Raw genomic sequence first — 23,445 nt, forward strand, 5'->3', positions numbered from 1 at the left:
AGGATCACTGAAGCCCAATGGTTCATGGTTACAATGAGCTGTGATCCCATCACTACACCGCAGCCTGGGTGACATGAGTGAGACCTTGATTCAAAAAAAAAAAACCACACCCTTTAATGGATTCATTGTTCATTTTGGTTAGTTACTCTGAGGAAGATTTTTTTGTAAGTAATTTAGTTGCTGATGAAACGTCTAATACCCATTAATATCTTCCATTTCATGAATTTAAGCTTCAACTGAATCCATTCTGCTCTGTAGTCCATCTTCTGAGTGTTTCAGTTTTATAATCAAATTTTTAATTTCCAGAAACGCTGAATATTTTTTTCATGGCATCCTATTCTTTATGAACATAATTATCTTTATGAATTGCTGCAGATTTTGATTCATTAATTTAAAAATTTCATGTTTCTCCTAGTAACTATCTTCTTGAACAGGTTAATTTTAATTTCATGCCTCCTTTTATGTTACTGGTTTTCTTCAAATTTGATGATTCTTGGCTGTCCATATTTACAAATGAGGGCCTAAGATTAAAGTTTGAAGTATTGTTTTTTCATCCAAATGGGAATTCTGGTTCACTTTCAATGAACACAAATGATTACAGGCACTTATATGGCGATTATAAATGGAAGTGGCAGATCATCATAGTCAGAGATCGATCATGTGGGCAGCTTAACTTCAGTTCCTCTTCACAGCCATTATGGATAATTCCCTTATTCTCTGCTCCCAGCATTTCTTGGGTAAGAGCTCCCACTTCAGATGGCTGCTTTCTTAGCCTGGTGGCAAACTCCAGAATTAGATGGTCCAAAGATGAGTGGAATGGCTTAGCTGTTCCACCCTTTAATTAACTGGTACTTAGATAATCTGCTTCTTATCTTTCAGAAATTCCACACTGTTCAATTTCTGGTTTTCCAACTCTGCTATTATTTTTATGTTAATATTTCTCCAATCATTTCAATGGGATTCTAGAAGAGTAAAAGAATGTGTTCAGTCATCCATGTTAACGTTCCAGCATGTAGTTTATAATCAGAATTTTTCAAAAAACCAATCATCTCCTATCATGCCGATCCTCTGAAAATCAAGTGTTACTGTCTTGAGATTAGAGATTCTCTAAATACCCATTTGAAATTGGACGAACTCATTATTGGATATAGAACTGGATGGGCAAGTAAGAGTGATGATTTTTGACCACTAGTAACTATGTGTGAATTTAAGGCAGGATGACAAGCTCTTTCCTACAGTATCACATCTGACTGTTTTCTGAAAAAAGTCCTGTTTGCATATGGATTGTATATGTTACGGTAAGTACTCAGTAAAGGTGCATAGTAATTTCTCAGTAAAGGAACATACTTGTACCTTTCTCTAAACCAAATGAAAATACCATATTTCAAAATTAAATGATATTATTTCAGGTATATTGAAAGTTTAACAATTATTTGTAGGGCTAAAATTATATATATTAAGCAGCAAAATATCCACATTTTAAATTCTTAATGTTATGGTTTTAAATGTTTGATAAAATATATGTAAAATATGGAAGAATTTTAAAACTATAATTATATGTATGTGTGTAGGTCTTTTAAAAATCCATGGTTAAAGAAAATTGGGGATATCAAGTATAAACTCATTTAACTTCCAACTCTTCCCATTTTTGTCTCTGTTCACACTTCCCAGGATCCCCCAACTCTACAATAACTTTTACATATTTTACAATGTGACCCCATACCTGTTTTTATTTTCTTATCTGTATTTCTTTCCCAGATTCTCTAGGTTACTTATCTAACCATTTTGCACTCATCTCAAGTTCATCAAGAATTCAAATATGTACAATCCCCATCTGTTCAGATCTGTTTCTTTTAGTCTAAAGAACATTAAAGTATCTCATGCTCCCTCCTTGTCTGAGATTCTGCTGCATAAATGAGCCTCTCCTTCTTTACTTGGTTCCTTCCTTTCACCTTACAAACATTTAAGTCTTTCTTACTCTAAAAATTTCCTCTTCACCTAACTCCATTTCCTCTTACCATCCAAACTCCTTCAAAGAGTAGCCCTACACCCAAACTTCATTGTCCCCTCAGGGTATTCCTGCCCCTCAATTTACTGCAATCTGGTATCTTCATCAACCAATTCAGTGAATTGCTCTCATTAAGGTCACCTGGGACCTAACTGCCAAAATCCGGTGGACACCTATTCTCTGCCAGGTGACACTGTATTCTTTTATTTTTTTATTTTTTTTTTATTATTATGCTTTAAGTTCTAGGGTACATGTGCATAATGTGCAGATTTGTTACATATGTATACTTGTGCCGTGTTGGTGTGCTGCACCCATCAACTCGTCAGCACCCATCAATTCGTCATTTATATCAGGTATAACTCCCAAAGCAATCCCTCCCCCCTCCCCCCTCCCCATGATAGGCCCCTTCCCGAGTCCAAGTGATCTCACTGTTCAGTTCCCACCTGTGAGGGAGAACATGCGGTGTTTGGTTTTCTGTTCTTGTGATACTTTGCTAAGAATGATGGTTTCCAGCTGCATCCATGTCCCTACAAAGGATGCAAACTCATCCTTTTTTATGGCTGCATAGTATTCCATGGTGTATATGTGCCACATTTTCTTAATCCAGTCTGTCACTGATGGACATTTGGGTTGATTCCAAGTCTTTGCTATTGTGAATAGTGCTGCAATAAACATACATGTGCATGTGTCTTTATAGCAGCATGATTTATAATCCTTTGGGTATATACCCAGTAGTGGGATGGCTGGGTCATATGGTACATCTAGTTCTAGATCCTTGAGGAATTGCCATACTGTTTTCCATAATGGTTGAACTAGTTTACAATCCCACCAACAGTGTAAAAGTGTTCCTATTTCTCCACATCCTAGGTGACACTGTATTCTACTTCTTCCTTCTTGACACTTTTATCACTTGTCTCTCTCAGAATCCTTTCTTTGCTTATCATTTAAACTTTGACAGTCCCCACAATTCTGTGTTCTCATCAACTTTACGATTTTAACTACTGCTTATATGTGCTGATGACTTTCAAATTCTTTATTTCCATGTCTTCACATGCACATCCAATCATCTACCAGTCATTTCCTCCTGAAATTTACAGGTGATGTATTCAACCTGTCCCAAACTAAACTCTTCTTTCCAAAGCAGTTCTTCATCTCATATTCCCAGCCTCAATGACACCACCACCCAATCTTAGTCACAGAAACACAAGTCCACCCACTGCCTTTCTCCTTATTTCCCATAACCAAATCTAATTTAATTGCCAAAATAAGATTAAAACGTATTCCCTCCCTTCATCTATACCTTGTTTTAGATCTCCTTCTCTTCTTCCTAAGTCATAAGTTACCAAACTGGCATTTTGTGGCACCAATTGTTAGACACTCCTATTTTTTTTTTTTTTTTTTTTTGAGACGGAGTCTTGCTCTGTCGCCGGGGCTGGAGTGCAGTGGCCGGATCTCAGCTCACTGCAAGCTCCGCCTCCCGGGTTCACGCCATTCTCCTGCCTCAGCCTCCCGAGTAGCTGGGACTACAGACGCCCGCCACCTCGCCCGGCTAGTTTTTTGTATTTTTTAGTAGAGACGGGGTTTCACAGTGTTCGCCAGGATGGTCTCGATCTCCTGACCTCGTGATCCGCCCGTCTCGGCCTCCCAAAGTGCTGGGATTACAGGCTTGAGCCACCGCGCCCGGCCGACACTCCTATTTAAAAAGGATTCTATAAACAAGTATATTTGAGAAGGGCTGCACACCATATGCCTGTCTTGAAGAGTCAGAATGAACATTAGCCTCTAGCACCCCTGAGAGGAAGTACTACTGTAAAGAAACCTGCGGCCAGGCGCGGTGGCTCATGCCTGTAATCCTAGCATTTTGGGAGGCCAAGGCGGGCGGATCACGAGGTCAGGAGATCGATACCATTCTGGCTAACATGGTGAAACCCTGTCTCCACCAAAAATACAAAAAATTAGCCGGGCATAGTGGCGGGTGCCTGTAGTCCCAGCTACTCAGGAGGCTGAGGCGGAGGTTGCAGTGAGCCAACATTGCGCCACTGCACTCCAGCCTGGGCGACAGAGCAAAACTCCGTCTCAAAAGACAACAACAACAACAAAAAAAGAAACCTGCCTAATTCTATTTATGCGAGGGTCTCCTTTATGTTTGTCTAAAAATTATTTCAGTAGCAGAAGAAGTGGAAAGATAAGTCCCATTTACAAATCAAAGACAAACCCTCTTCAGAAGAGTGTGGAAAACTGATCTCCATACTTCTTTAATGTATCAGCCTAAAGCTAATGATCTTAAATGCAAACCTGAGCATATCATTTCCATTCTTTACTAGCTCATTATTTACTGAAGAAAAAGAACCAGCTCCATGCAATGTGGATTATAAAACCCAATCTCGTTCCCCTAGCTGCCTCCTTGAGCGACATCTCCCAGTGCCTGATGACATTTCGGTAACTCTCAACTACTTGTGTTTGTGGTTCCTCAAACACACATACTCACACTTACAGCTCTGTACTTAAGCTCATGCTATTCCCTCTGCCCTGAGTATCCTTCCCCTTCATCTCCTTATTCACCAACCTCTAACTCGTCCTTTAAGACTTAGCTTAGAAATTAACATGACCGGCTGGGCGCGGTGGCTCAAGCCTGTAATTCCAGCACTTTGGGAGGCCAAGACGGGCAGATCACAAGGTCAGGAGATCGAGACCATCCTGGCTAATACGGTGAAACCCCGTCTCTACTAAAGAATACAAAAAACTAGCCGGGCGACGAGGTGGGCGCCTGTAGTCCCAAATACTTGGGAGGCTGAGGCAGGAGAATGGCGTGAACCTGGGAGGCGGAGCTTGCAGTGAGCTGAGATCCGGCCACTGCACTCCAGCCTGGGCAACAGAGCCAGACCCCGTCTCAAAAAAAAAAAGAAAAGAAATTAACATGACCTTTGGTCTCTTTAGTTGACCTTTCTTGACCCCACTGCTCTCCTCCTTTTTCCCCAAACATTGACTAAACTCCCTCAGCATTCCCACCATAGAATGTAATACACAGTATTACACCATCTGCTTGTGTGTCTCCCCTTCACCCGACTGTTAAAAGGCCAAGATTACATCTTGTTCATTGTTTCATTCCCATAACAGTCAATCCATGATTAATGAACTCAGTAGTATTGTAGTAGCCCTTTTGATAACAATCAGGCAAGACTATCCTGAAGAAATCCAACACTCCAGCTTTTCTCTCATCTCATCTCTCAAGTCATAGTCTGGTTGTAGGAAAGGACTTACCTATGCATATTTTACCAGGGAGGGATATTTACTCCAAAGATTTATGTCCATACTCTAACTCTGCCTTTAAAAAATTCAACCCAGGTGTGCTTTCTGATAGCGCCACTCTTTTCTACTTACAGTGTTCATTGGCTTTTTTCTTGGAATCTTCCTTAAGTGGTTCCTCTCTTAACAGTGAAACACGATAGCTGCTTAAAGTATGGGTTCTGGTTCAGATCCCAGCCCTACCACCTATTTACAGCTGTGCAACTTTGGGCAATTCACATAATCTGTCTCCCCAGACTCCCCATCTATAAGATGGGCATAATAATATTAATAGTTCCCTATCTTATAGGGTTGCTATAATCCATGAACATGCTTAAGCATCTAGACATGTTTGCTGCTCTGGTTATATATTAGAATATGTCAATGGCTTCTGGCCATGTGATATATATTTATTTCCACATTTAACCAAATGGTAAAATTATTCCATTTATTCACTCCCATCCCTTTCTATTCGTCATACTCTCCTTTGTTGTTCTGTTTTCTCCCTCCCCAGAATATTAGTTCCTTGAGAGTAAAGGCTTTGTTTTGTCCACTGCTGAAAGTCATAGCACCCAGAATGATATTATACATACTAGCCCCTCAGTAAACAATTGCTGAATGAACGGTGTAAACTATCAAAGGGAAAAATAGACCAAAAATTTCATTATAATAAAAAGTACAGAGAAATCTTCCTTTAGTGGCTTCCAATCCTATATTTTAAGACATCATATGCCGTAATAAAAACATAAGAAAATTTATTAAAATTTAAAGTTAAGGCAAAAACATAATTTCAAAAGATTTAGTCGGATGAAAGGCGTGATAGAGAATGGATGCTTTCTTGAAATTCAAAATCAGATCCAAGAGTATCACTTTCAGAATGTTCTAGTGGACTGGATTTACTTTTATTTGTCTTGGATGAAACAGTCACTATTCTATTTTCTTTCTTGACAGAAACAGATTTTTTCAAAGACTTACTTTTAATTGGTTCATTAACCAAAGAACTAGTTTCCCCAGTTCCTTTGCTTTTCCGGTTTTCAGGAGAGTCAGAGCAGGAATGCAGGTCCTTTCCAGGGTGTTTCTTACCAGAGTGTTTTTTGGTATATTCACCTGTTTTGGTCTTTTTCTCTGAAGAAGATCTGCTATTTCTGGACAACTCCTCTTCTTTTCTTTGACTTCCAGTTCCAGAAGTCACATGTGGTAAAGGAGAACACATTCTAGCAATGAATCCCTCAAAAGACTCCTGCTGCTGCTCAGTGGCTGGGACTCCCAGGTTGTTGTTGGAAGTTCCTAAGGTCTCTGGAGTAGACATTGGGACAGGGAAGGAGTCGAGAGGCAAAGGAATTCTAGCATCACCTGTAATTTTCTGAAACTAGAAGGAAAAACAAAACAAAAATTTAGTTATGAACAAAGCCATCTATTAAAAAGTCAAGTTCAGGCCGGGTGCGGTGGCTCAAGCCTGTAATCCCAGCACTTTGGGAGGCCGAGACGGGTGGATCACGAGGTCAGGAGATCGAGACCATCCTGGCGAACACGGTGAAACCCCGTCTCTACTAAAAAATACAAAAAACTAGCCGGGCGAGGTGGCGGGCGCCTGTAGTCCCAGCTACTCGGGAGGCTGAGGTAGGAGAATGGCGTGAACCCAGGAGGCGGAGCTTGCAGTGAGCCGAGATAGTGTCACTGCACTCCAGCCTGGGGGACAGAGCGAGACTCCGTCTCAAAAAAAAAAAAAAAAAAAAAAAAGTCAAGTTCAAAACATCAATGTTATTCTGTGATCTTAGAAGATTTCCAGGTCATTTTTCCCCTAATTATATCTTGCCAAGTGATTGCCAACTCAACTTAGCTATATCCAGAGGTAGGTCCAGCACATTTTCAGACTTTTGTGTTTTGCGTAATTATTACTAATTTATCGCTACCTCATTAAAAAAAATAGAACCTTATTCTATAAGAAAATTAATTTCTTTCCTATCCTCTACGCACATGTAAGCAGTATCCAATTTGTAAGCAGACTGAGTTTTCAAGTCGTCAGCTGCCAAGACCAGTCTGAGACTGGCTGAGATGGGAGATGGAGGCTCCAAGTAAGGCCAGAGGAAAAGCAGCAGGGGATTCCTATGGCAGACAAGTTTGCCCCTCCCATTCCCATAACTAGATGATGCGTATAATATACTGCCTGTTTGTTATATATGAATTACTTATTCTGAAAAATTATCTATATCAGTACTTGTACCTTCATTAGTGTTCCTTCATTGTAAGCTGACTGCATACAAATAGAAACCTAGATGAAATATGAATAGAATAGACATATATAAAATTTAAAATTTAAAATATTTTCTCTAATCTTTCTTCACTGAGGATAGTCTACTTTAAATCATAAATTTTCAAAAGAACTTTCTTATTTTTTATTTACAACAATACAATATAATGAAATGGGCACAAACTTACTAATCTCAGTCTTGGAAAGGACCCCAAAGATGCTTCTGGTCCCCGAGCATGTGAACAGATCATGATTCTTTTCTCTCTTAGTAATTCCCTTTTTTGCTAATCACTTGTAGAATCACTAAGTTCCATTCTATTCACTTACCTGGATATTTTGCATCTGCCCTAGGGCATTCTGCTTTGGTTCTGGTTTTTCATCTTCAAGTGCCTTCTTTTCTTCTTTAGGTGGATTACTAACAGTAGAAGTCATCTGGGGATGACCTAGTAATTGAAAATCTGACTGATCTATCCCAGCCATTGTGGCAAGCTGCCCAAGCCTGGTCAAGAGAAGAAAAAGAGGAAAAGGCAAGGATTACTAGAATCACGTAAGAACAGTTTACATTTCCCAGAACCTATGACCATGAAATACTTCTAAAATCTTAAAACCCATTATCCTACTCCAGACCACATCCCCATCCCTCCCAGTTTCTCAGAACTTCCCACATTTATCCTGAGATGAACCATATCAGATCGTACAATCCTTTAAGCACTGTTTCTTCCCCCATCAATGTATTAGATACCTCTTGACTTCATTTCCTTACTTACTCCCTATTTTACATACAGTCTCAGTAGAAGTTGCATTTTCTACCGTATACCTACTGCCTCTCACCTTCTTCCCCACACATCTATACCACCTTTCCTCCAGTCCTCAAGAATATGTTTGTTCCTTCCCTCACCAAACCGTTCACCTACAAAACATAACTCTATCAATTATCTATCTCCAACTCTCTCTTTCAGTATCTTCTTCTTCTTCTTTTTTTTTTTTTTTTTTGAGACGGAGTCTCGCTCTGTCGCCCAGGCTGGAGTGCAGTGGCCGGATCTCAGCTCACTGCAAGCTCCGCCTCCTGGGTTCACGCCATTCTCCTACCTCAGCCTCCCGAGTAGCTGGGACTACAGGCGCCCGCCACCTCGCCCGGCTAGTTTTTTGTATTTTTTAGTAGAGACGGGGTTTCACCGTGTTCGCCAGGATGGTCTCGATCTCCTGACCTCATGATCCACCAGTCTCGGCCTCCCAAAGTGCTGGGATTACAGGCTTGAGCCACCGCGCCCGGCCTTCAGTATCTTCTTTTAGCAAAATCATTCTTGGTTGAGGACCACTGATCCATATCTCTATCTATATCTACCCTGCAGATTAATAACAATTTTAATGTCTAAGACAAAGTTTATTTTAATTCAAATTTATTTAACAAGCAAAGTGAATAAAAGAAAAATTCCTATACATTCCTGAATACTTTCAATTAAAACTACCTTCAATTTAGTCTTTAACAAGAATTACCCTTAACCAATTACTCTATCTACAGCTTACTCTTTTTTTTCTTTTTAAGAGATGGGGTCTTGCTATGTTGCTCAGGCTAACCTTGAATTCCTGGGCTCAAGTGATCCTCCTGCCTCAGCCTCCCAAGTAGCTGGGACTACAGGTGCAAACCACCAAGCCAGATAAGTTTACTCTTTCATATTGGGCCCTCAACCAAGGTAGGTTTGTCATTTCGCATTTCTTTTAAAATTAATTCCACATTTAAAAAAATCAAGTGTATTACTTATAATTACACAGTAAATATGACTTCAGGAAGCTATAAAAATTGCTCAAGTTCCTCAGCAAAACACCATTAAAGTCATGGAGGGACGAATGTGATAGGGAGAAAGTAACTAACCCAGCATCTTTAAGGAGATCCAAAAAAGCATGAAACTTCTGAAAAGAATTCTCAATGCTGCCCAAAACACCTTCATCATCCAGGATCATATTTGTCAATGACTGTGCATGAAGGGCTTCAGACAGAGAGAAATTTATATTTCTTAACTGGGCATTTTCATGTTCCAGCTATAAAAGAAGATTGAAAATGTGTGACATGATTTTCTCTCATTATCACCAAAATAGTTTTTATGAAACTAAAATAAAACATTTTAAAAATGTAATTAATTTGCAGTTAATCTAACTCTCCACCAGTAAAGACAGACCATATTACATAACAATCAAAACCTGGAGATAACTGGCAAAACCTCCTACATAAACAATATAAACAGTATTTCATTAATGATCTTTCAAAAAGATCACATTTCTAACAGGTTAAATACATACCTGGATCATTCTATATTTAAAAATTAGCTGTGTAAGGTTTCCCTCAAATTAGACAATGAAATAAAGAGTAAGCATATTACAATTTGGCTGTTAAGAACTAATTTTTGCCAGTAAAATACTTAATAAATTTAAAAGTCCTATTCAGGCCCAATTTACTAACTGTACAATCATCAATATTCCCCCTTTGCTTCTTGAAAATATGTACTCTCCTGCACACCATCCCCCTTTATCATCTATTTATCTAATACTACACATAAGTCTAACTCTGGTATTTCTCAGAAAGGCCATTGTGTTCACAATGCACCTTTTGCCTTATACAATCAGGTGCTCAACCTTTACTGAATGATTAACTGTCTTCCAAACCAATGCATATACTTTCAAAAATTCCTCCTTAAACTTGCTTTGTAATAATATAGTTATATAGAACGTTCTAGCTTATGCCCTGCTCTTACGCACATTCACCTAATTTAGTCCTCATGGTATAGATTTTTATCTTTCATTGCATTCTTACCAGTTTTCCTTTATCTTTTACCTTTTTAATTCATTTTCCTAATTCACCATCAGTAGATAGCCTCATCCCCATCTTTTATGTAATTGTATATCAGTATAAGCCTAATAAATGCATTCTTGAATTGATGCATCATGAACAGAAAATAAGCTCCAGTCATATAAAAGCACAGGAAAAGAAAACAAACTACAAGTTTTACATTTTTAAAAAACATGCTTTTTGGAATAAAGACCACACAATCACCAAATATAAGTAAATACAAATATTAACATAGTGTGACCAATTTGCAATATACTGTATTGTCTCACTTTAAAGTTTATAAAATGTATGTATGTATGTATGAGTTAAAATTAAACCAAAACAAAAACAAAAAAACTGTCAAAAGGTAAGAAAACTTTTATTTACCTCACTGACTCGCTTATCAGCCTTAAGCCTTATCACTCTTTCCTCCTTTAACTGCTTTAGGCACTCCTCCAGTTTTTCCTAGTATTAAGTAATAAAGTAAATATTGTAATTAATTCCCAATACGATCCCCAAAACTCTTCCAGCTGTTGAGCTCACCAAGTGTTTAGGGATACAGCCAGAAGTGAACTCATATATCAGGATTACAACCTACTGCCTGTATAATATCATACCATGCTAGGGAAATTAATTACCAAAAACATATCAAATTCTCCTATTACAGATTTATTTAAATCCCACTCTTTCCAAAATAAATTTGTGATAGCTCACCATAGAAGGCATACACATATGTTTATTGAGTCAGAAATAAAAATTAATGCTATGAAAAAGAAATTCTATTCTTATTTGTGGATCCATTATAATAGGAAGCCCTAGTAACACACTTAACACACCTGAATTACGTAACAGCAAATTAAAAATCAAGTAATCAATTAAAAGGGACAGGGCTCTTTCTGGTAAAGATTGAAATACAAAAGGAATTAGACATGATGGAGATTCTCCAATTCCCTCCAGAGTGAGGGAAGGAACTCTACTATATACCTACATTAGGAAAGGAAATTGGTACCACTTTCTGGAGTAATCTTCAGTAAATACTACCAATTCTATGTCTGGGAATTTACCCTAAGGAAATCACCAAACATGCAGACAAAGATTTATCTACCAACATAATGTCACAGGACTGTTTGTAACTAAAAGCCTCCAAATTGTGATTGTTAAAAAAAAAAAAAAAAAAAATAGCACATTCATATGATGAAATGTTCTATGGAGCCACTAAAAACAATGATACCGGTCTTAACCAGAGTTAATGAAGGTCGTTTTTCTTGGGAGATGGTCCATAAGCTAAGTAAGATTCTCTGATGTGGAAGAGCATTCAATGATGTGACAAAATATTTTGATAACTTTTTAAGATAAAAGGGCAAATTACAAAATATCCAGGTGTGTGTACCATGCAGAGGTGGTTTTTATTTCCCTCAATGGTTTTCACGATTTTCAAAAATCTTCTCAAAGGGCATGTATTTTTACACTCAGAACACGTTTGAAAAATCAGTAAATGCCCTAATAACTACAAATTCTTTTTTTTTTTTGAGACGGAGTCTCGCTCTGTCGCCCAGGCTGGAGTGCAGTGGCCGGACCTCAGCTCACTGCAAGCTCCGCCTTCCGGGTTTACGCCATTCTCCTGCCTCAGCCTCCGGAGTAGCTGGGACTACAGGCGCCCGCCACCTCGCCCGGCTACTTTTTTTGTATTTTTTAGTAGAGACGGGGTTTCACCGTGTTAGCCAGGGTGGTCTCGATCTCCTGACCTCGTGATCTGCCCATTTCGGCCTCCCAAAGTGCTGGGATTACAGGCTTGAGCCACCGCACCGGGCCACAAATTCTTTAATGTTTCATTATCAGTTAAAAACAACCAAGTTTTTATGGGAAAAAGGAAAAACAAATTGTAAAATTCCTCTACTTACTATTTACATAATGGTTTTAATATTTAAAACTGTTATCAAAGAACTTCTAACCAAACATGCAAATAAGCAAAAAACTTATCACAACTGGAGAAAGAAGACTAAAATCCTACATTCCTAACTAGTTCTAAAAATCACATCAAAGCACAATTACATGAAATTGTTTCTCCCTCTAGTGGAGGAAGTGAGAACATAATGTTACATTTTTATGAAAGCACCCTCCTCAGTACTCCTTTGAAGAGTAATTCACACTCCTTAAAGAAAATAAGGAAATATGAAACGAAACAATTAGAAAGTAAAATCACTTAACATTCCACTACTTAAAAACGTCTAAAGTGTTGTAGTAATAATTTTCCTCCCTGACAGCTGCTCCTCTTCCTCCCTTTTCTATACACGGAAGAGTTGATTTTTTTTCTGGAACACAATCCCAGAAATATCAAATGTTATACCGTACAACAACCCTTGAACATCAAGGGCTTGAAGTATGCAGGATCATTATACACAGATTTTTTTCAACCAAATGCAGATCAAAAACACAGTATTCTGGCCGGGCACGGTGGCTCACACCTGTAATCCCAGCACTTTGGGAGGCCAAGGCGGATGGATCATGAGGTCAGGAGATAGAGGCCAACATGGTGAAACCCCATCTCTACAAAAAATATAAAAATTAGCTGGGTGTGGTGGTGCGCACCTGTAATCCCAGCTACTCGGGAGGCTGAGGCAGGAGATTCACTTGAACCCGGGAGGCAGAGGTTGCAGTGAGCCGAGACTGGGCCACTGCACTCCAGCCTGGCGACAGAGCAAGACTCCGTCTCAAAAAAAAATAAAAAAATACAGTATTCTCCTATGCAAAACCTCATACAGAGGACTGACTTTTTACATACCCTGGTTCCACAGGCCAACTGTGGGGCCTGAGCATGCATGCATGGATTTGGGTATATGCTGGAGGATGGAATCATGGAATAATAACCTGAGTAAACTGAGGGAAGACTGTATATCCAATTTTATGTTAGACATTCTTCCATTTAACATTGAATCAGAGAACTCATAACTTTGACTTTTTTTTTTTTTTTTGAGATGGAGTCTCGCTCTGTCACCCACACTGGAGTACAGCGGCCCCATCTTGGCTCACTGCAAGCTCCACCTCCCGCGTTCACGCCATTCTCCTGCCTCAGCCTCCCGGGCAGCTGGGACTACAGGTGCCCACCAACACGCCTGGTTAATTTTTTGTATTTTTAGTAAAGACGGGGTTTCACCATGTTAGCCAGGATGGTCTCGATCTCCTGACCTCGTGATCCGCCTGCCTCAGCCTCCCAAAGTGCTGGGATTACAGGCGTGAGCCACTGCGCCTGGCCAACTTTGACTTTTTTAGTGGGCTACAAAATATTCCACTGAGCCAGCTTATTAGTTCATGTAATCATTCCTTTATGGCTAACAAGACTGTTTCCAACTTTTCAACATTATAAGATAAAATAACCACTTTTAAGCATGAAGGCTTTGTTCTCCCATATTTAGAATAATTTTTTTGCAATAAATTAATAAAAAAGGAATTTTAGGTCAAAGCAAATAAACATTTTTAAGGCTTTGCAATACTTACATCCAAATTGCTTTTCAAAAGATTTCTAAGATTTTATACTGCTACTGGCAATGAAACAGTCTATCACTTGGATATATCACCTCTACTCTAACTGTTGGCTTACCTTCCCACTTAAAGTGCAAGATATTCAAGAGAAGGTAGTATATTTTATTGTTTATCCCCAGCATCTGTGTCTACCACAAAGCAGACAACCAATAAATAATTGCTGAATAGAGAAAATCCCTGCCAATATAAGATTTATGTGTGTGTTAAAGACAGAATGTGTGTTTTTCTCTAATAGATAAAAGGTCACTGTCTTCCTTAAATGTGCTTTTTTTTTTTTTTTTTTTATACTTTAAGTTCTAGGGTACATGTGCATAACGTGCAGGTTTGTTACATATGTATACTTGTGCCATGTTGGTGTGCTGCACCCATCAACTCGTCAGCACCCATCAATTTGTCATTTATATCAGGTATAACTCCCAATGCATTTCTTTGCTTACTAATTAGTAGTTAAATTTCTCTTTTAGGTTATTTTTTGGAAATTCAGATTCTCTGAGGCAAAGTTCTGGCCTTACCCATCAGCTGCATAACCTTGGGCAAGTTCAATAACTCTAGGTCTTAATTTCCTCATCTATAAAACGAAGACAAATTCATGTATCACAGGGCCCTTGAAAGGAGTAAATTAATTAACACACATATAAAACCGAGAAGAGTGCCTGGTGTACATAGAGTATGTTCAATCAATGCAAAATGAATAAACATACAAATAGAATTAGTAGAGAAGAGCTTAAAATGGAAGTTAATCGTCTCCTCTTCACTCACACATACAGTTTCCCAGAGGCAACCATTTCTTTAAGCAGGTTTTTTTATTGCAAAATATGCTAAACATACTGAAAAATACATAAAACACACTCAGGGAATACTCATGTAGCCATAAACCCAAGTTTGCAAGTACAACTAGCCAGCATCTCTGAAATCCCCCATATCTTCTACTCATCACAAGCCCCTCTCCTTCTCCCAGAATTAAACACCAACTTCATTTTCCTAATGATCATTTCCTTTATATGTATGCATCCCTAACAATCTAGTTTTGCCTACTTCTAACTTCATGCAAAGAAAATCATAGTGAATGCAGACTTCTGTATCTTCTTTCTTTCAACATTGTTCTTACAATTCATCTGTTGTTGCCTGTAGCTCTTGTTCATTCAATTTTATTACTTTTATAGTTTTCTCACTGTACAAATACAATCTAATTTTTAATTCTTAATGGACATTTAGTTTGTTTTCAGGTTGGACTATTACAAATAATGCACGTGGACCCTTTTGCACCTGTTTTTCTGGTGCATGTACCCTTGGATGACTTGTTAGGTCACAAGGTATTTATATACTTTCAATTGACAGACAATGCTAAATGCTTTCCAAAGTAGGTGTGCTGACTTATACTTCCAATATAAGCAGGGTGGAAGATTCTTATTACACTCCAGGTCTACAATACCTGCCACTACAAAATTTTACTTTTTGCCAATCTGATAGGAGTGTAGTTGCATCTCATACAGATTTCAGTTCATTTTTCTCTGATTACCTATATGGTTGAACACTTTTCCATATTTATGGGCTACTCAGCTTTTTGTGTGTGTGAGGTTTAAGTCAACTATTCTTCTTTTTAATCCTTCTCTAGTTCTAAATAACATATTACTTAACTACTATATGACCAAATTTCAGACATTATTTACTAACTTTCTGCTTTACTAAATAAAAGTTTGGTTCATTCTTACTTATTTACTTACTTATAGCCACTCCTCTCAATAAAGTTATATCACCATTAGTTTTTCCATTGGTCATGATCTCTTCAACTTCTAGTGATATGTATTACTTAAAAATCTAAATTGTTTATCAACTCTAAACTCTCTCAATGCCCTGCTTTGTAAAATAAGAACATACTTTTCTGTCCTTCTTTCCACCTGTGTCCACCTTCCAAACTTAGCTTTTACACTGTTAAAATTAATAATATTTATATTCTGTTTTATATGCAGAGTTGTTTGTTTTTTGAGAGACAGATAGATCAGTGTTTAAGAGAATAGGCAGAAAGCTTAAGCTCAAATCCCTGACCCAACTCTAAATTTAAGTACAGCTTGGGCTTACTTAAATTTAGCTTCTTTTCTGAAAAGTAGGACTAATAGTAGTAACACCTACCACAGGTTATTCTGAGGATCAAATGAATTAATATAAGCAAAACACTTAGAACAGTGTCCATTATCTGCTAAACGTGACACAAGTTAGTTATTATTGCTATTACATGCAAATTGATAATCAAAGCCGCAGACCACGGCAGTATTCCCATCACGATTAAATTAATACTGCCTACTGCAGAGTTATATTGTATCTCCATGTATATACAGATTACACTGCCTTCTATGCAGTTTCAGTGTCACAGCCCTTGTATAGCGTGACCGCGTATTTTAAGTTGCCCTGGACTGTTACAGTTTACAACCCTTGTCTTGACAGTGTTAACAGCACCTGCTTACACTATTAAAAAGTGTTCTAGTTTGTACAACAAATTGGATAGGTGGTCACTGACTGCTGTGCCACTGAAAAGGGCGGACAAGCTCAAGTGGAATTTTTCCCTTTTGTATATCAGCGGTAGCTCAAAAATCTGCCATAGTTTAATTTGCTTTATCTTCATGCCAACAGAACTTTCTCCTCCTCTGGACTTTGATTCCCTCCCTCCCTCTTTTCTTCTCTCTCTTTTCCCCTCCCTTCTAACAGTGCCTAATACGTAGTAATACGCTTCAAGGATTTTTTAAGCTCTGAGTCAGACAACCAATGGAAGACCCGCTGCTCTCCACATTGAAACCACTGATCCCTGATATCCTATTATCTTCCTTCTTGGTTTATATCCTCATTTTGATGGACTATGTTTTCAAATAACAAGAAAAAGTACAGCGCAGGAGGTCCAAAATATCCCATTCAGCCCCAACTTACGATTGACAGTTTGGCTGGATGGGAAACTCCAGGTTGACAATTATTTTAAAACTTTGGAGGTATCTTTCTAATTCCAGGATGCGTGGTAGCTGATGAGAAGTATAATAAAGTCTGGTTTTTATTGTTTTTTAGGTGATTGGTATTTTTCTCTCAGGAATTTCTTTCTTTTCTCAGTATCTTGAAATTTTACAATGAAGACTGTCTACTTATTTGTGTCTATCTAAGGCAAACTTCCTTATAATTTTTTTTTTTGTAATTCCTTCCATCCATTTTTTTCTGTCCTCTGCTATTTCTTACAGTAACATGTTAGACTTCCTAGATGCAACCCACTATCACACGATTTCTGTCGTATTTTCCAATCCTGCCCTTCTGTTCTATCTACTGAGAAATTTCCTTAATTCCTACTGAATTTATTTCAACCATCATAATTTCCAAGCGACCACCCTTGCTTTCTGCTATTCCTTTTTAAACGACACCCTATTTCTTTTTTTCTTTTTTTTTTTTGAGACGAAGTCTCACTCTGTCGCCCAGGCTGGAGTGCAGTGGCACTATCTGGGCTCACTGCAAGCTCCGCCTCCTGGGTTCACGCCATTCTCCTGCCTCAGCTTCTCGAGTAGCTGGGATTACAGGCGCCCGCCACCACGCCTGGGTTTTTTTTTTTTTTTTTTTTTTGGATTTTTAGTAGAGACAGAGTTTCACTGTATTAGCCAAGACGGTCTCAAGCTCCTGGCCTCATGATCCACCAGCCTCAGCCTCCCAACACCGTATTTCTTTTTTACAGGCGCTGTATCTTTCATACTTGTACTTAACAAACCTAAGGATGTTAAGTAGGGTTTTTTCTTAAAGTAGTTTTGTTCTCTTAATTAGCTCTGGTCCTACCAGGACATATTTTTCATCTTTTATTTTCCTTGTCATGTTGTGAGTTTTACTCAACTATCAGGTGAACCATGGTTATCTTCTATTTAAGAATAAGGGAGCAGAGGATCACTGGGAGCTGATGACTGGCTTTTCCTATGCATGAAGAAGTGGGTAGCCAGTATAGCAGGATATCCTCAGCTACCCTTTTCTAGGGTGCAAAATCCACACTATCTACCCTAGTTCTCCTCAGTTACTTCACTGTTTTTCAAAGTCAAATGATCTCATTTCAGGAGAGTGCAGGTAAGGCTGGGAGTCAACTCTTCCACATACAAACTGTGAAGGAGCTCCCTCTATGTTAGTCACGTTTCTAGTTCCCTTCCTTTTTCCTATACGCATATCTGTGTATGGAGCCGTTTCTGGAGTAGGGATTAGATTCCCTCTGAGCTGTAGGCTTCCCCTGTGCATATTCTAGGCAATGGTTTTCCTCTGTTCTACTGCTTCGGTTTCATACTCATTTCCATCTGTCGTCTGTATTTCAAAAATATGTTGAAATCTCTTCAATTCTCTTGATTATTGTAGGCTTACATGTGTTAGAAATTTTGATAACATCATTTTAAAGAGTTCTTAAAATAGAAAAGAACTGAGAAAATTCTCAGTGCCTCTTGAATCAGAAATTCCCGCGTTATATTTCGTAACCTTCTTGGTCTCCTCAGTGGCTATAATCACTTTTAGAATACAATTTCCTAATCCCCTGGTGAAGAAAATACATACAGCACATTTAAAACAATAATGAACATGAATGAGACATTCTAGGATTTTGTTTTTCCTCTGGAACTTAGCAGTAAACCACTTAGGTGCTACAAACTATAGGTGCTCATTTATAATAGGGACAATTCTACATTATCTATAAATTTTTCCCTCTAATGTTCTATCATTTTTATAATTATCTTAAAATTTCTCTATATAAATACTATTAATTTTAATTTTAAAAACGAAAATCAGGCTTCATTTTTTTGAAAATCAAAAAGCGATCTCCATAGTCACATAAAAATAAGATAACTGCCCTTCCACCATGTGATGACATGGTGAAAAGCCATCTATGAACCAGAAAGCAGGCCCTTGCCAGACATCAAATCTGCCTGAGCCTTGATCTTAAGACTCTCCTGCCTCCAGAACTGTGCGACATAAATATCTGTTGTTTATAAGCTAAATGTAAGTATATAAAAAGGGATAATTACTTCTATATTTCTAAGTTTCATATAAAAGAAAATTATATTAATTCTAAAAAATTAATTGTGGACTTCCCAGCACACACAAAAAAGTTAAGGCCTCCCAAAGAGCCCTAAATCAGCTGGTTACATTCATTCAGGGCTTAATTTCTTTGAGTTTATCTTATGATCATTAACGCCTTCCCTAAATCTAATATTCTATGATTCTAAGGAAAGGAAAATAGATTACTGATGACATGTTTCAATTTTTATTTCTTAGAGTACAGATGTCCTCCTTTTTACCTTGTTCTATGATAAAGAACCATTCAAGGGATATGAGATAGAAGGATTCCCATGCAAGCTGTCCAGTGCATAATCAACCTTTCACCAGAAACTAACTAGAGTTTGAAATAATCTTCTCTATATCTTTAAAGTGATAGCTTTGTACCTGTAATACTTCTTGTTTTATGCTAGTTTTCTCAGGCACTTCATGAACACTCTCTGAAGAATCATCAACCTCTTCAATTTCAGAGGATGAAGGACTCTCTACTGTCACAGTCACAGGAAAACCTGGTTGCTTAAAGAAAGAGGACAAGATTGTATAATAATATAAACCAAATACCAAATACTAAAGGACATCTAATCAAAGTGATCTTTCTGAAGTGTTAAGTCATTCTCTATAAATGTCTATCACTACTCCTTAGCCTAACACAATCAATAACAAAGTAAAAAGACACTATTCTTGCTATGTCACTGAAATAATTCTCTCATACAAGGTTTATAATTAATACTGGAATCGCCCATTTTTTTTTTCTTAAATAAAATCTTTCTGAAAAGAACCTGTATTATTTTATTACACTTTTTTCACATAAACCAGCGAGGAGGCAGCATAAACATTTTTTCTCAGATCAACTGCAGATGAGAAATTTATTCTCTACCATCACACACAGAGTCTTAAAGAAAATAAGATTTTTAGGAGAAAAAATCCATCAGTGGAGGCCTCACAAAGAATTGGAAGAATAATTTAAACTGTGAATAATAAACACTAGAATGGTCTGTAATCCCAGCACTATGGGAGGCCAAAGCAGGAGGACTGCTTGAAGTCAGGAGTTCAAGACCAGACTGGGCAACATAGCAAGACCCTGTCTCTACAAAATAAAATAAAAACTAGAATTAAAAAAAAAATTAACCAAATACATGCACGCAACTAAAACTGAGACATCAAAAACCTCATCTTTTCCTCATTCTTAAGCCAAAACTACTGTAATAACAATGCAATTCTCCTGTCAAGTTTCAATGCCACTGGAATGTTGTTCAATATGATGTTTCCAAATATTTCAAAATTGACTGTGTCACAATCCCATAAAAAGTCCACAGATCAAAAAGAAGAGTGCTGGGATACATAACTGTACAGAAGAGAAGTCATGAGAATGCAGTATCTACCACAAGCATAAATCCTGAAAATCCCAGACGGTAGAATGAGATGCACGCCCACACTTTTGGCTATGCAAGGAGCAGTACCGACACACAGGTGCTCCTTCATCTCAGTAGTGCTACCTTTTGCAGAGAAATTACAGTCTCTAAAAACAACGGAAAAGGAAAATCTGATACTCTGTAAGATTGGCTTGCTCTAATACCATGATGCAGAATGACAGGGAATGTGTTTGATCCTGACAAGGGAGGAAGAAAAACTCTGAGTAAGCAGAGGCTTTAGCACTGGTTGCTTTGTTTTGGCTTTAGAATCTGGAATTTTTATATACATTTATATATAATTTATATATATATTATATATATAATTCATATATGTTTATATATACATATAATTTATTTTTTTAATATATATATAAAATATGTGTCCCCAAAAAACATTTCTTTTAAACTTGAGGACATTCTTGACTATGATAACTCCATGTGCCGGGTGAGAAATGGTGGTCAAATTTGTTTCACTGGGGACAACAGCTAATTTGCAGACCCAGAGAAATGACTTCCTGTCTATACAGATGAAACCACAAGGCCTCCATTGTGTGACATATCCACAAGATTATACTGTGGCACTGGGAGAACCCAGAAAATTTTAAATGAATTTACTTCAGGGAGGGAAATGTTTTTGTAAAACTCTATTTAGTTTAAAGAGCACAGAGAATGATCTTTCACCCTTCCCATTCCAACCCCCTATATATTATAAACACGGTAACTACGTACCTGCAACTGATTATATATATCACGTGTTTTGATTAATGGGAAACCCCTAAAGAGATATTGATAAATTAAGTTATATCTTGATGTAAATACACCACCAGTTAACACTAGGTAATAACACTTGCTAGTATTATGTAGACTATCCATACATAACTGTGCATAGAAATAAATCACCTCCAGATAAGGGCCTGGAAAACTCTGCTATGGAGAAAATTGAACAATTTAGCAGAATGGCTTTGGGATAAGTCTCTGAAGATGCATGTAGTTCTTATGTTTAGGATGGTTCAGATTTCCAATTTAACTTCTTTAACTGGTGATATTAATTGTTCTCTAATTCACAACTCCTTGTGACCAAGATGGGACTTGAAATTAGTAAGTATCTCAAGAAGACATGAAACTGCAGTTATTAAATGCAAGTGTAAAGACCAGGGCCTCAGCACTACAGTTTATGCAATAATAATTCACATTACCAGTTGTGAAATAAGTATAGTCATCAGTTGCCTAATAAAGATTATACATATTCAATTTAACCTGAGCAACTGAACAGATATTTCACATAGCACCCATTTCCAGTCCTATTTAAAATCAATTCTCTTTGTCTTCTTAAGCAATTGTTAATCTCCAATTTCTTGAATACTAAAAGTCATTTGAAAATAATTTATAGTAATCTAATTCATTTATTAAGCATAAAATTATAGTACAACATTTTAAAAACATTCTTCTGACAAAAATTACTATGAATAGCTACCCCCTAGGTAACTGGCTAAAACTAGTTATATCTGGTTTGATTCACTAAATATGATTCACTAAAATGAGTTAGGCCAGTTGGCTGAGTTAGATTAAGTCTAATCAACACTCTCCTATGCTTTATAATGCCCTTTCCCCAATCTTAAATATCCAAATTCCCATTTCTGTCCTATAGGACTTGTTTTAACTGCATATGCTTTAAATGAAACCCTTCCTCACCTGCACAACTGGAGATAATTTCAGTTTCCTCTGGACTCCCACAAGGATACAGCTTGCTGTGACACTTAATAACTTGAAACCCTACTTAAGATTATTTTTTGTTTTTCTTCCTTAAAGGATTCATGAGGCAGAAGCCACATGAGTCATTTTTACCCTATAGACATAAACAGAGAACTCTCACATAATAGAAGCTCCAAAATAAAGAATTTTGAATCCCATTTTTATCCTAAAAGATAGGAAATAAAAATACCCTACCTGTGCCTTTTTGCACGTTCTGCAGTACGCCATGGCAAGAAACCAGACACACCAGGTGGTAGAGGTGCAGGCGCATAATATTCTTTACCAAAGGAGTGTTTTCTGCCACTACTTACAGGTTTCTTTGTAGCCAATCCTACTTGAGAAAGTGTTAAAAAGAAAGAATCAAGATGCACTAAAGGTCTACAGATTAATTAGCACATGTGTATACTCTTAAAAGAATACCAATGGGCACCTGACAATGACACCAAGGCCATTAAATCAGGATCAATTTGTAAATATCTTTTTACATAGGCCACTAATAAATATAAGAACAAATACATTTTTAATATATTTAAATATAAGTAAAAAATATAATAAATATATAAAAATATAAAAATGTAAGTTGTCTAGAGTAACAAGTTATCACGTTAACTAAAATATAACTTCAATATATGAGACATGCAGAGCATGAAAAAGTAAATAAAACATGTAACCCAAAGAATGAAAGATTATATGTGATACATTTCATTATGCATTATGCAGAAATATTAAGTTATTAAATCTCAGAATATTTTTGGCATTCCTGAATCTCAAGGACAGAACATAGATATACCCATGACTCCTACCAAACAGAACCTTCTGAATTGGACCAAAATTTCAATTTGAGATTAATTTTATCATGGAAAAATTATCCAAGTTGTAAGAGTGAAGGTAGCTGAACTAATTTTATAACGTAAAAACCATCCAAGTTGTAAGACTGAAGGTAGCTGGGTAGTAGGTGAGTCAATGTTGCCGCCTGTATGTCTGTCCACCTTCAGTGTTCATTTGCTTTTATAGAATACAAAATAAACACATGAAACCTATTGGATAAAAGAATGAAGCATAAAGTCTTATCCTACATTTCAGTATTAAAGAGTCAAGTATCTTTTTATGAAACATTTGGTAGCAAAAGCTAGACCTATTAATATTTTATTTAAAACAAATTATATATTAAAATTCCTATTTAAATATATGTTTCTGATATCGCTGAGAACAAATAATACAAGTTTATTAAAATGGTTATATTTATCCTTCCAATCTATTTTACTATGTAAGATCTACTTTAGCAGCTTTAGGACAGCATCTACAAGAACGTGCATGTGGTAATACA

The 23,445-nt window shown here is 37.3% G+C and overlaps 1 protein-coding gene across 9 annotated transcripts in view; it reads right to left on the minus strand.

Annotated features, from left to right (window-relative positions):
• CEP78 (centrosomal protein 78) overlaps nt 1–23,445 on the minus strand; it is a 55,548-nt gene that overhangs the window by 16,703 nt on the left and 15,400 nt on the right. For 2 of the 9 annotated variants that reach the window (XM_033237031.1, XM_033237025.1), the window contains 8 exons: nt 22,314–22,452; nt 21,096–21,141; nt 19,342–19,470; nt 10,756–10,833; nt 9,418–9,584; nt 7,872–8,043; nt 7,518–7,565; nt 5,931–6,662 (listed from right to left, as the gene is read on the minus strand). In XM_033237031.1, coding sequence (XP_033092922.1) covers nt 6,093–6,662; nt 7,518–7,565; nt 7,872–8,043; nt 9,418–9,584; nt 10,756–10,833; nt 19,342–19,470; nt 21,096–21,141; nt 22,314–22,452 — 1,349 coding nt within the window. In that variant the 3' untranslated portion in view covers nt 5,931–6,092. Of the gene's footprint in view, nt 1–117; nt 963–5,930; nt 6,663–7,517; nt 7,566–7,871; nt 8,044–9,417; nt 9,585–10,755; nt 10,834–19,341; nt 19,471–21,095; nt 21,142–22,313; nt 22,453–23,445 lie in introns of those variants that run through there. The other 7 variants (XM_033237033.1, XM_033237032.1, XM_033237034.1 and 4 more) reach the window with 7 other exon arrangements.

Source organism: Trachypithecus francoisi, unplaced genomic scaffold (genome assembly GCF_009764315.1).
Source record: "Trachypithecus francoisi isolate TF-2019V2 unplaced genomic scaffold, Tfra_2.0 Lachesis_group16, whole genome shotgun sequence".
Lineage (NCBI taxonomy): Eukaryota > Metazoa > Chordata > Mammalia > Primates > Cercopithecidae > Trachypithecus > Trachypithecus francoisi.